The sequence below is a fragment of the Pundamilia nyererei genome, unplaced genomic scaffold (genome assembly GCF_000239375.1).
Source record: "Pundamilia nyererei isolate P.nyererei 1_Seehausen unplaced genomic scaffold, PunNye1.0 scaffold00017, whole genome shotgun sequence".
Taxonomy (NCBI): Eukaryota; Metazoa; Chordata; class Actinopteri; order Cichliformes; family Cichlidae; genus Pundamilia; species Pundamilia nyererei.
Window position 1 is genome coordinate 585,951 of NW_005187418.1, and position 14,624 is coordinate 600,574.

The window sequence follows — 14,624 nt, forward strand, 5'->3', positions numbered from 1 at the left end:
GAACTGTTTTTTTTGTAGGGGGAAACCCTAGGGCAGTACGGTGGCACGGTGGTTAGCAAGAAGGTCCTGAGTTCAATTCCACCATCACGCCGGGGTCTTTCTGTCTGGAGGTTCCATGTTCTCCCCGTGTCTGCGTGGGTTCTCCCCGGGTACTCTGGCTTCCTCCCACAGTCCAAAGACATGCAGTTAGTGGGGATAGGTTAATTGGAAACACTAAATTGCCCATAGGTGTGAATGTGAGCTCGAATGGTTGTCTCTGTATATGTGTTAGCCCTGCGACAGACTGGCAACCTGTCCAGGGTGTACCCTGCTTCTCGCCCTAAGACAGCTGGGATAGGTGGATGGATGGATGGAAAAAACCCAACAGATACCACTGGGATCAAAATGAGGTTTCAGAAAAGGGTAATTAATCTCAGATAAGTTATTTTCTCTACAGTTTGTTTCACTGAGTTTGTACTTTTGGAGTAAATAGTTGCATTTATTTATTAATATGACAGATTTATAGAGAGGTGTTAAAGTCTTCATGTACAAAAGTATATACTAATATCTGAAAAATCCAGAAGAGGTGGTGACCACACTGAGCAGGGAAAAAATTAAGTTTTCACAGAACTGTGGAGTCCTGTGAAAAACTAGCTACACGCTGTGACTCAATAACTTGTAGAACAACCATCATTCATTGTGGAGGAATTCTGACTCACTCTAATCTACAACTTTTCTGCAGTTTTGAGTTGGCTTTTGCGCAGCTCTCTTAAGGCCTGGCTATAGCGTTTCAGTAAGTTTGAGGTCTGTGCTCAACCAAAGCAGCTTGCTGCTGTGCTTGAGATTGGGCCAGGCTGTAGCCCATGGTAGACTCAGGCTACGTCCACACTAATACGTTTTCGTTTGAAAAACGTTTTCTCTCTGTTTGGCCTCCCGTCCAAACTGAGACGGCGTTTTCACTCATGGAAAACGAGGCGTTTTGAAAACGCTGTCGAAAACACATACATTTGAAAATGGTGCTTTTGCGTTGCAGTGTGGACACTCGAAAACGGAGACTTGCTAAAACGATGATGCATGTTAGTCATATGATGCAGTCATGTGACCAATTAAACTAAGATAGCAGAGGGCATTATACAGCTGTTTTGTTTGCGGTCAGTTTTGACAGCCCTACTAAAGATTAATATCAGTCTGTACATGCTGTACATGCTCCAGGTAGCTTTTCTTCAAAGTTTTTAAGTCTCACTCGCTTTTGCAACTTTGTATTTTTGTGTTACTCGCAGCAACAACTCCACCTCATTGTTAGTGCGCAGTACTGGAACGTAAGCGTTTTGGGCTGTTTCAATGTGGACGCACAACTCTGAAAATGATGGAAAACGGTGGTGTGGATTTGTTTTCAAATCTATCCGGGCTCGTGTGGACGTAGTCTCAGAGAGTGCAAGGTGCTCAAATCCTCACCCCTCCACCACCATGCTTGACACTTTACATGAGGTGTTTTTGCTGATATGCTGTCTTTTAGTGTTTACCCGAAAACATGAATGACAACCAAACGACTGGTGACCGATCCAGGGCTCGCCTTTCGCCTCTCTGTGTCCCTGAATTGGATAGGTGGAAGAAAAACTTCTCATGCTATTTCACCTGGGATGAGTTTCAGAGCCTCTCTGATAATAGATGGGCAGATTGGCACTTGTTTGATGAGGCAACTAGTGGCCTGCACTACAGCTCTATGCAGATTTAGGATTTTAATCACAGACCTTTTATTTATTCTATGTGTCTCTCTGTCAAATCAGTGTGCAGAGCTTGTTCACAAACACTACCACTTATTTTTACCACTTCCTACATGCTTTAATTAGCTCACCAGCTACTCCCTGGTGCCGTTTGCCACTGCCCAAAAACAACAGAATTGTAGCCCAGCAGTTAAACAATGAGCTTCACTTCACTGTAAAGCTGAATGGAGCCTCAGATTCAGCTGAATGTTTGATTTAACGCTGCCATTCGATTCCTCCTCCAGCAGCTTTTTCCTAACATGCTCTGTGTCAGTGAGTACTGGCCAAGTATGAGCACGGCTTTACACCCTTCAGTTGATTGTATCCGTTCTCCCATTATTACAGCTCTTCAGCTCTCACTTCCATTGTTTTGGAAAGTATTACGTACACGGGAGGAAAACCATTTTTCAAGCTGACTGCACGAAGCAGGCACTGATAATGTCGTCACGAGCAACACTGTGATTCTGCAACAGGAAGCCAGAATTTCCACTCGGTCCAAATGGGTCATAACTCAGACACTCCACTAGCAAGGTCAAGAAGTCTTAATTGACCTAAGACCTCGGTCGTTCCCGCCCTGGAGCATCTGAGCTGCTCCGAGCCCCCCACCTTAAGCGATGGAGGTTTTGTGTCTGACCAGGCGGGGGTCCGTGTGAAGCAGGAAGACTCTGGTTGGGCTAAAGACAAAACACAGCGAGGATCACAGGTCTGGGCAACAGCTGGGGCTGTTTGAACGTCAGGTTCCCAGAAGCTTCGATAAAAGCCAGGGGTTCCGGTTATAGTTCAGGAGCACAGATTGTGTTTGTGTTGCAGGTCCAAGCTTTTTACTCCTGCATTGTTGTTTCCAGATTACGGTCGTAGCTCTGAAAGTTTGAACAGGGCTCAACGAGCTGCTGAGCGTGATGTATAAAACACAAATAAATAGTGATAAAAAGTAAACTGTTTGGATATTTGATATCTCAGGCGTTTACACAGGAATAATAGAGTTTGGCCTAACATTTACCTTTGGATGTTTACTCCACTGATACACAGTGTTATTGTTTTCATAAACAGGGCGCAAGTAGAGCCGCACAATAGAAACACAGAAGTGAGAGCACCTACAGCAGTAAGAGCTTCCACACAGCGCTCAACAATGTGCCACTATTCTTCCTTTCAGGCAGGAAGTAAGCCTCAATGTGGCTTTCCTGGTCACAACTTTAAATTAATAATCCAATAAATAAATGCAATATGAAATGGTGTGACCGGAAAGTAACTCCTTACTTTCCCACCAGTGTCGCCCTTCAGGGGTAAACTGGTGCCAAGTTCTGTGTTCAGAGAAACCCAAAACAAAACACATAAAGAAGGAGGATTTCTGGACTTGTATACACTTTTTATTTTAATCTTTTCCTCTTTGTGTTGTCTGCTGTGGATCAAAGCATGAAATTCCATTTAAAATTATGTCTCGTGAAGGAAATATGAAACACAGATCCTGATTTTAATAAGCAACTGAAAGAACTCTGACTCATTTTCTCTGTCTGCCCCTCTCGATGTGATTGAGATGAATCAGATAGCGTAGCTGCTTTATGTAAGATGAATGGAGCACACAGTAACACACACACACTGCAGCATCACGTTCAAAGCCGACTATAGTACTGACTCCGCGAGTTGACATTCGTGTCAGTCATCCTTAGCAGTAAAGGAATTTTCCATTGACTTGGGGTGAGTTCCAGCTTTTTTTCCATGTCTGCGCTGTTAAATAAAACCAGCAAAGGTTGAAGAAGCTGAGGCAAAGCATGGGAATAATGTTTCCTCTTTATTTGCTTTCTAAGAACAATGAAATGCTTCTCATCAGCTCTGAACACAAATGTGAAATGTGCAGTGTTTCAGATTCTTATCCATCATGTGACAACATCAGGGAGACATCTGATCGGACAACAAATGGTAAGGTGCCCACATCTTCGGCTTGTATTCATACATGTATGGTTTCCTACTCTTACTGAGACCTTAAAGCGCTTTTAAAACGATAGAACACAAACTCGATTATATCTCATGTAAACTCGCACAGCAAATAAAGCTTTAGGGGCCGATTTCAAAAGAGTCGAGGATCAAACCTTCTTAGCAGACAGCAGCTCGACATCCTGAGCCACACCTGCTCACAACAGAGGCGGCCATGCCCAATCCAGAATGAATGGCGTTTTGGTGCGGGACATTCAGACCCTCTTTAATCGTAGTAAGAGATTTGGTCCACATCGCTGGCAGGATGTCCAGCTTGTGGTTGGACTCTGTCAGGCTGCCCTTTGTCACCGATTCTGTTCATAGCGTTTGTGGTCAGAATTTCTTGGCACAGCCGGGAGGGGGTGGGGGTCACTGGTTTAGTGGGTACTTTCAGTCCACTTAGACTGCTTCCCACTGTGTGACCGACCTGGATAAGTGGCAGAAAATGGATGGATGGACATTTAGTGTAAATATGATTGTTCTTTGGCACCTTTTACAAAAGAGATACAATATTTTGGGGCTTTTTTGGATCCATCTATACAAATTTAAGCCGTTAAATGATGTTGGTAAATGAGCAAAGTGAAAACGGAAAAATGTAAACGGAAAAGTGTCTGAAATTTTGAATAGTTTGACCGAGAGGCAAACTTGTCAAAGACTTTATTCCATGATTCTGAGCTGAATTCATGATGACTCATAACGAATAAAAGAAAGAAGAGAGAGCGAGAGAACAGATGTTACACAAAGGACAAAGACAGATGAGAGAAAGTGATGGAAGGCAGGATGAGGGATGGATGAGTCCCAAGTATGCAGAAGCAAGAGAGGAAAAAGAAGGTGTTAATCCCTCTTGGGCTGGTGGGAAGCAGGACGAGGTGGCTGGTTAGTGTCACAGCCACGACTGCCTGCACGATCCCTGAGAGTCACACATTTGTTAAGCTTTGGGTTGTGCTATTTTATGAATCGCACCTTTAATCTTAAAAATCATTTAAGAGGAAAGAAACTAAATTTGAGGAATCCATGAATAAGAGACTGTGGATCTGGGTTTAATTATGCTGAGCATAAATGACAATCAACAATACAAACTCTAACAGATAATGATCCATTTTCCCTTCTTGTTTCCTTAAGTTAGTCTTTAAGTCTCATTTGTAGAATGTAAATAGATGAATAGATAAATGCACAATATTTAAAAAATGACTTACTAACTAAAAAATAGAATAGAATAGAATAGAATAGCCTTTATTGTCATTGTACAGAGTACAACGAAATTGGAGTGCCGCTCCCTTGGTGCAAGTTTCAATAATAAATATAAATGTAAAATATAAAAAGTACAAAAAAAACAATCGTAAGTACTCAAACAATAGTAAGTACAATATATACAGGATAGCAGCATTAATATAATGACAGTATGAATAGCAGCATAATATAATGACAGTGACGGTATGGAATAGGTTCAGTTGTTTTTGTGCTTATTTACTACGGTGGTAGCTCTGGGAAAGAAGCTATCCCTGAATCTGTTTGTCCTGGTTTTATGTGACCTGTACCGTCGGCCTGACGGTAATAGTTCAAACAGTTGGTTGCTGGGGTGAGAGTGGTCCTTGATGATATTGCCAGCTCTGCTGAGGTACCGAGAGTTTGCAGTGACCTCCAGGCTGGGCAGAGAGCAGCCAGTGATCTTCTGGGCTGTGTTGATGACCCTCTGCAGTACTTTCCTGTCTGCAGCTGAGCACCCTGCATACCATGTTGTTACGCCGTACGTTAGGATGCTCTCTATGGTGGCTCTGTAAAATGTCACCAGCAGCCTCTCCTCCAGGTTGTTCCTCCTGAGCACTCTCAGAAAGTGGAGACGCTGCTGGGCCTTTTTAACCACCGCTGTAGGTTGATGTGAAAAGCTAATTGCACTGACTGCCTGCAGCCACTAACCCTGCCATGCATTATTATAGAAGACATGAAGACATTATTACACAGGGGCACAAAAATTTCGGAATGAAATGTTGATCTACTCTATCAGTTCTTTACGAGCATTCATTCCAGTAGACAATAGCCGTTTTATGATCTTCAGCTGAACCAGTGACGGAAGTCTGTTAGGGGTAGTTGAGTAATGCTAACATGGTGCCAACCAGGCTATCGACGCACTTTGAAACCAAACATCCTGCCTGAGATAAACCAAAGTCCTTCTTGAAGCCATTCTCACCGCTTAAAAAGCCTCGGGGCACTTTTTAGGCTTTTTAGTTGGGCGTTTATGTCTTTTATTACCAAAATGAATAAAAAAGTGTCAAAAGATGCTGAGAAATTTTACAGACTTTTGCTCAAAATAAGATTTTTCAGCATTTCCTCTGGAAATTAAACTTCTACAGTACCGCAAGAATTGATGCTTCTGAATTCACTCACATTGTGTTTGCATTTGCAACAATTAATGCAAAATAGTCTTTGCCCCTTTAGAAGATATTTAAACCAGCAACACGAGTTGATTCCAATTGACTTTTTATTGTAAAAGAACAATATAATACCATGTACAATATAATAATAATAATAATAATAATAATAATACAAAATCTGTACATTCTGTGGTTTTGCAGTACATTTGGAAGACTGATACAAAACAACTGCAACAGGGAGGGAGGTATTTACACGTGTAGGATCTGCCTATTGAGCCCAGCGGCTTTCTGTCACAAAAGATACAGGATATAAACGTGTATTGATGCAAACTCTTGTGCAGTTACAGTACTTTTGTTTCTTTGAAATCTTACATTCTCAAGTAAAACAAAAGTGTTACAACAGAGAATGAAAACTCCAGTGGTGTTGAGGCCGATTTCTAGTTCAGCACAAAGGGAAACCGGCTTTACGTAGAGACTTGATATTTATTTATTTAAAATTTTATTTTAGTGTATTTGATTTTTACACACCAATACACTGACTCGTATTTTCAAACCTTAAAAATAAAGGTTTGCCTTGAAATGAACTCTTGTGTTTAAGATGAAAAATCTGGCCCATCAAAAGAACTCGTCAGTGTTGCTTTTTTACCACTACATGACCACCTTCTTCATTACACGGGTCCAGATTACGGCTTGATGACATGGCTCCAGATACAGATAATCGACATTTTAAAAAAGAAAGAAAAGAAAAGAAACTGTACACGTTTTTGAAAAACAAACCTTACATTAAACGGCCTAAACTTTCTACGTTTTCTGTACCAAATCTAATTGTTTTTTTTTCAGAAACATAACTATAATAATAAAAATAATAATAATATTAATAATACTCTTTGGCATTGTCATAGTCATTATCAAAAAAAAAAAAGAAGCAACATCATAGCAGCACTTTTAAGAACATTCAGATTCTCATATTACCCCAGTCTCAGTTTAAATTAATGATTTCTGTCAGTTTGATGTCGTTAATACTACCCTGCTCGGCTCTCTTGACGCAAGCAGGCATGTTTCTATCAGTCTGACCAGCTCAAACATTTTCTGCAAAAGCACAAAGCTGAGAGAATCAGTGCTATCGAGTCAAAGGAAAGTTCTCTACAGGTTATTGCAGGCGAAAACTGCATTCAGTGACGTCTGCTATGAGGCCAGCTCATGAACAAACAACGTGTACCTTCTTTGTTCCAGACATCCGATTTCTTAACTCTTTGGTTCTGTGACAGTGTCAAAATGAAAGTGTTTTAAAGGGTTTTTTGTGTAACTTCCACTTTTTCTAGCAGCACTAGAGAACTTAAAAAAACAAAAAAACAAAACACCTTTCTGAAAGAGCGTTATTCTGGCTGGACAGAGCAACTGAGACATGCCTGCAGTTTTCAAGTCATTGCAATAGCCTCTGTCCTCTCTGCAGTCACCGGACACTGAGCACACATTCATGGGGACTTGATGGAGAATTCATTCTGCGATATGCACATGGTTCATAGTGCTGTGTTTTGTCATGCTGTATGCAAAGTTCAAGCAGACTCATCAGGACAAAGTCTTACACCTCACTGCCACTTTCCACAGCAGTACCGTTTGGGTTGGCCTCTAACTCTAACCCAGCTTGGCTCGTAGTGCCTTTTTAGAGCAGAGATGCGACTCTCGGAAAATCTCTCACGAGATGTCTTAACAGTCATATTTCGGACTCTCGTCTCAGAGGCCGGGGCTCTAGAGGCACCATGGCTTGGTTATGTTCGCTCTCTGAGATGTTGTCTGTCTGAGTGCCATCAGGGCCGACGCTGCCCCCATTCCCCTCGTCTGTGTCCTCTTTGTTGTCCAGAGCCATCTCGTTTTCGTAGCAGAAGGAGTTGGAGTTGGAGAGAATGAATTTTTTCTCTGCCAGGTCTCTGGCGCAGCACAGAGGGGTGCTCGACACCTCGTATGTCTTATGGAAGCGGGAGTAGTCCACCTTGTAATAGTTCTTTTCCTCGAAGAGCACGGGCTCAAAGCGATGGCCCCAGAGGATCTCGCTGGCGACATAGGAGCTTCGGCACTGTGTGGTCATCGCCGTCGCCTCGACCATGCCCTCCAAGATGACTACGATTTCAAACTCCGAGTTCTCCAGGTCCTGTTTGCTCATGTCATAGAAAGGGCTGTCCTCATCGATCTCGTGTACAATGGTGATCGGGGAGACCAGGAAGATGCGGTCGGCTCCGCTGTCAAAGCCCACATCTATGTCCATCTGGTCGAGGGGGATGTACTCTCCCTCCGCTGTTGTTCGGGATTTGAGAAGCTGGGCTCTCACATGTGCCTCGACCAGGTGGCTCTTCCTTAAGTTGCCCACACGCCACATCAGACAGAGCTTGTTGTCCCTCATGGCCACTGTAGCGTTATGGCTGAAAACCAGTGTTTCATTCCTCTTCTTGGGCTTTGCCATTTTTGCCATGACTGCACCAATGATGAAGGCGTCAATGATGCAGCCCACAATGCTCTGGAACACCACCATAAAGACAGCCACTGGGCACTCCTCCGTTACGTATCTGAAGCCATAACCGATCGTCGTTTGAGTCTCAATGGAGAACAGGAAGGCACCAGTGAAGCTACTAACATTGGAGACACATGGATGGTCATTATTTTCTAAGTCCCCGTGAAAGATGGCCACCAGCCAGAAGACGCAGCCAAAAAACAGCCAAGACAGGAGGAAGGCCAGGCAGAAGATGATGAACATCCACCTCCAGCGGATGTCCACACATGTGGTAAAGATGTCAGCCAAGTACCGCTGACCCTTCTCGCTCACGTTGATGAACTGCACGTTGCAGTGACCGTCCTTCTTTACAAATCTGCTCTGCGGCTGGTGCCTCGTGTGCACCTTGCCCTTGCTGTTGCCATTGGGTACTGCCATTGTGGCAAGCTTCATGCCGTCCTCCTCTGATGACACAATGCTGTAGCGGCTGGCTCGCACGCTTCCCATCACCTCAGTCTGGGAGGGCTGTGCTGCTTCTGCTTTGGAAAACAGTCTAAGTTTCTGGAAAAAGCGTTGGAGAAACAGTTTTGAAACACTTCTGGGACCAACTCAGAGAGGAAATGGTTACAAAATGAGGCGGGCTGAAGGGATCCCTCTTCAGCCTCACTGGCCTCTGGATGCAGTGCAACAAAAGGGGGGTGAAGTGGTCACTCCTCTTTCATTGGGCGACTGGGCCTCATCAATGTCAAGTGCTACAAGGAAACAGAGACAGAAGGTGTCAATTAGGAAAACTAGCATCCAGATACATAAAGGTAAGTGAGCCTGCTGAACATGAAATCCCAATAGCTTGTCAGACGTGCATGCAGCCTGAGAAAAACCATCAAGAACTTAATACACGGGGCCAGAAAAGCTCACCTCTGTGCCAACAATATTTCATCCTGTTATGACAAACAACAACAGTGATATTTAACCCTCATCTAACATTTCAGCTTCCACTGAGAGAGGCCACACAGTAATTGCACTCAGGTCCCGTTATTGGCCATTTACAAAGTGGACTTGTTTTTCTTGGCTGTGCCATGCTGACCTGGTCATTTCTTGCCAGACTGCGGGCTGCTGTGTTTCTATGGGATCTCGTGCTGCTGGTCTTGCACTGCTGATGGATTATGTAAACTATTTACACTGAGAAAGCCCAGATATGCAAACTATTTTCCTTCCTCTCATCCCTCAAACAATATTCAGCAAAATTTGAGCATGCACAACAACCTGCGACTGAAAATCCCCCCTCCCAAAAAAAAAAAAAAAAAAATCAGACGTAGATGCGTCTAGGTGCTCAGTGAGGTGAAAATCACCCGAGCTGTTTAGCTAACGCAACTTAAAGTTCATTTTATTATGTACTACTACCATTATTATGACATTATCTAGCTAGTAAGAAAGATTTTAAGGTTTCAAGGAGACACTAAATGTGTGAAAACATTCAACTTGATTCAGCTTTCACCAGGTCAGTTTCAGGGTGGAAATTTGTCATTTTTCGATAGGTTTTGAGGAAAAAACGTGTGCATAAGAGACATGCAGCTTGTTGACGTTCAGAAAGCCCTCAGGGGTTTCTCCTCTCTGCTGCGATAACAGCTGCCCCACGAGGATTTTCTCAGCACAACTAAAACACCTCTCATTAATTTTCCTAGCAACAGGGTCTATATCGACCTAGCACTGCCTCCGGTGCCCTGTTATGTATTTTCTGCGTGTGTTAGGATCGATTTCTCCTTGTGGCATGAGGCTTTAAGATGGGAAAGAAGTTGGCAGCAGAGAGCAGAAAGTTCCTCCGGGCCTGGAGGGTATCACATGCAACCTTAGCACAGAATATGTTGCCACAGCTGAGTCATACTGAAGTTTCACACCTGCAGGATGTTTAACTGGCTGATGCAATTTGGGCTTTTACTTACTTTGATTTAACTTCAAAAAAACGAGAGAAGGCACAGTTGAGTCAAGTTCAGCCCATCAGTACATTATTTAATGTGCATGCTGATTGCAGTGTAAGCTGCACTGTTGACCAGTGTGTATTTTTTCTTCACACGGTGGCTTAAGTGCGCAGTACAGAAAAACTGCACGAATACAGCGTGTTTTCCTTTTCTCATTCAAAACAACCGAATATTTAACAATTTTTAACTATTTTAGAAAAAAAACAGTTGTACAACATTTCCTGAATAAGTAAACTCAAAATCAAAACTGTTGTTTTATTATAATTATTATTGCTGTATACACTTTTTTTTTAGCCTTTTAAACGTCGCTAAAAGAGTATCTAATCGTAAAGAGGCGGGCAGAGCTGCTCTCAGGCTGCACCAGATGCCAGCGACAAATGTTAACAGGTGCGAGGGGAAAAAAGGAGCTGCCTTCTGATGCAATCACCCGCACAGAGACGGACAGACCCTCAGACTGACAAAGACCCGCAGGTTTCGCTTCAACCGCAGCGTCACACTCGGGACCTCAGTGTGAAGCTTGAAGCGGTTATGACATGATAAAGTCAAACTTTTGGCGGGCCATCTGACTTCTGTGACAACAGAGAAGCCAGGGAGCTTGCGTGTGGAGAATCAAACCATCACACACGCTCCTCAGACATGCGTAAAGCACCTAATAAAGCATAACATCTTACATTAAAGCGCAAGAGCAGTAGATCTGTACAAGGAACGACTTAAAAGAAAATATCGTCTCATCTACCTGTTGCTCATTTGTAGACCGGTTGGAATCACCTCGGTGAAATAGTAATCCAGACTTCCTCTTGGGTTTTTGGGGGGCTTTTGCGGCTTCTTTTACAACCAGCGTCGTCTCCGTGCGTCTGCTTATTTTCAGTTTTGTATTATTATTATTTTGGAATCAACAGGATAAAACCACAAACCTTCTCTCATCTCTCTAGAAGACCGGTCTCTACTATGTGCTTCGCACTGAGTTCCCCCAAAGCATTTTAAACAGTAGCGCACCGGCACGGCCCGCCCACCGGCTCCGCGCCCGGCCAATGACTGGGAGGAGGGGGGGGGGCGAATGCGCATCGTGGTAGAGGCGTAATAACTCGCTGTTTTTTCTGTCATTTCGAGCGTTTGATCCACGCGAGCGATGAGAACAGGACACAACAAGAAGGAATGGCGAGCAATTACACTGTAGCTGGGCCACGACGCGATAAATATAAAAAACGAGGGGTGAGGGCGAAAAGTTAAAACACGAAGCGGCATAAATATAAATATTATTTTCATGGGTCTAGACAACAAAACGTCCACGTGGTACATTTGGATGAAGTTTGCGGCTAAGATAAATGCGTTAAAGGTGGTGTGCAACTACTTTATCCTAGTAACACAAACAGAAGAAAATCCGTTTTTTAATCCCTTTCAAACTCGAGGAATCTGGGACTTCCACGCCTCTTCCCACCTGCTCCTGACAGTTTGCTTGTCATTCTTTTTTTCCTGTGATATTCGCTGTTTTCTTAGATCTTCTTTTTTAATGTGAGTATGGAAAATGTGCTCTGTTGGAAAGAATGACTCACTCAATAAAGGCCTACATGCCTGTATTATGATATGACTGTCTTTCTCCACTGAGCTATCGAGTTGCTTCGGATGTTTACACTGTGCATCTGTTGCCCTATAATTTTAGGTCAGGCTCGTAGCTGTGCTGCCTTAAAGCCATTGACTAAATCATTCTTCCTGCTTACTAATTCATGATAAACATTACCCGCAACTGCGTGCTTTTTCACCAAGCCTTTTGTTAGCTTTATTTTTAGTTCTGGGTATTTATAGCAGCGCATATATTTAGCTCAAACCACCTGTGTCAGTGAGCTGTGCGCCCTATGTGTGTTTGCTTTCCATGCCCAATTTCCAGCAATAAAGGGAGCGACACATGCAGCGGGTCGGTGCTGCATGTGGACCACAAGGTGGAGAGCTGGAGACTGGAATTAACCACGCCAGTGCTTCCCACACAGAGAGCTCTGAAATGTGACAGAGGGGAACTCGGGCTGACCTCTTCAAGCAGCTTTGTGTCACGGCAGCACCATGTCTGGAGAATTCAGATGAAATATGTAAACACGGTAGAGTCTTGATGTTAATTACAACGTTTTGACATCAGTAAAGACTAGATTTTTCAGCCTTTTGCACTCCAATGCTTGTGTTTTTAGCCTTTTAAACTAATGCAGGACTGAGAAGGCGCTGAGATTTCTGAGCCACTGGCCAATAATGATTGTTGTTGGCCTTTTTAATAGCCTGAGAGGGTGAATGGAGGGCTACAGCCTGGACAGCTCACCAGTTCATCATACGCAGCCACACACGGTCACATCTACAGCCAATTTAGACTCACCAGTTATCCTAACGAGCATGAACAGTATCCCCGCTTTAAACCATCAAATTGTTTTATGCAGAGAATAAACATGATATAATTCATTGCTAATCTTGGAGCTGCTGGTTTTGGTACCAGTGGACAGAGTCATGCCAGCTCTCATGAACTCCTTTTTCCAGTTGTGTTCCTGATGTAAGCTAAATGGCTGCTGGCTTCATATTTACTCTGCTCTTTGTGTCTCTATTATAGTCTCTAATCATGTTTCCTAATGTGGACCCACCACAAGCAGGAACAAAAGCTGGATCTTCAGAGCTAACATTTGCAAAACTGCTTTTTTGCATCCTTAATGCCAAGAGTAAGTAATGCATGTGTATAAATATAGATCTGAATATATTTATTTCTGTAGGAGTGATGAGTGCTGTGTTGTTTTGTTTTCCAGTACACTCTGGGTCCAATTTTCTGTCTTTAAGCGATTATACAGAGAGAGACTGACTATGTGTGGAAGTCTGTTTGTGTTTTACTGTTAGCCAAGCTACTGTTAGCCTCTGTGCTATAGCTGAGACTTGGTGGGGAGTGTTATGGTCTAGCTTCATTTAGCAGATGTTAGCAAGTCCTCTGTGTCCAAAGACAACTGTTAGCTGTATCTCACCTGCTCTTTATAATGTATTTCATCTTTTAATAGTAGATTTATGTTTTTATCACACAGAATACACACATGGAAGCGTATCATGACGGGGCTATATGTGACAAAGAAAATGCCCAGTTGGATACAAGTGTCTTCATTCAAGCTGTGGCGGTCCTCCCTGGTTCAGCTAGCACAGGTCTGCTGTCCACCAGAGCTCAAACACATGTTTGAACATATTTTAGAAGGTGCAAACTCTAAAAAACTAAAACCCATGGGAGCCAGCAGGCTTTAGTGTTAAGTTTAAGATAAAAATAGAGGTAACTAAATCAGTTTGCTTGGAATTTAAAAAAACAAAACATGATTAGTTTTGCAGGAGATGCTCTGTATCTCATTGTACAACTGTACAGTGACAATAAAGGCATTCTATCTATCTATCTATCTATCTATCTATCTATCTATCTATCTATCTATCTATCTATCTATCTATCTATCTAAACTGTTGTGCAAAAGTCTTGAACCACCCATTTATTTGTTTTTGCTATGGAAATGGATGCAATGATTTATTACAGTGTGCAAATATACATGGAAATACAGTAAACAGAGTTTTCTACAAGTCTAATGACCTTGAAAGTCAACATTTGGTATGAGCAACTTCCTTCTTCAACACAGTCTAAACTTACTGAGACGGCTTTCTGTTGGCAACAAAGCAGGAACAAATTGGTTCTTTGCTAAGTTGTCCCTATGGGTATAACACTGGCTAAGCCCAGGGACATAAACAATACATAAACAACTTTGAAAGACTTTCAGAAAGCCTGAAAAACTATTGCCCAAGATGGCTTTTAAACATTAAAAGAAAGCCTGGATGCTCGGAAGCAAAATATAAAGAAATGAAGCGTGGCTCAAGATTTTTGCACAGTACTGTACGTACTTTCTTCTCATATACATTTACTTTGACAGCGCTGATTTTTACCACATAATGTCAGTTACTTTAAAATGATATGTTTTATTATTGACTGTAAAAAATGAATGTATTTAATTTTGCAGCACTGGATGGAAAGTCTGTGTATAAAAGTCGCTAGAGTTAAGATTTTTATAACATTCATAAAAGTATAGCACTG

The 14,624-nt window shown here is 42.6% G+C and overlaps 1 protein-coding gene across 1 annotated transcript; it reads right to left on the reverse strand.

The window, feature by feature from the left end:
• Window positions 1–6,268: 6,268 nt before the first annotated feature.
• On the reverse strand, window positions 6,269–11,482 carry kcnj2a (potassium inwardly rectifying channel subfamily J member 2a). The gene is made up of 2 exons (XM_005725701.2): window positions 11,283–11,482; window positions 6,269–9,322 (listed from the first exon to the last, which is right to left on the reverse strand). Exon 2 carries the CDS (start codon window positions 9,075–9,077, stop codon window positions 7,800–7,802), a length of 1,278 nt encoding a protein of 425 aa, XP_005725758.1. The 5' UTR covers window positions 9,078–9,322; window positions 11,283–11,482; the 3' UTR covers window positions 6,269–7,799.
• Window positions 11,483–14,624: the final 3,142 nt, after the last annotated feature.

Bases quoted from the DNA above. Each gene is read 5' to 3' on its own strand.
- kcnj2a (XM_005725701.2), bottom strand. From the start codon at position 9,077: ATGGGAAGCGTGCGAGCCAGCCGCTACAGCATTGTGTCATCAGAGGAG.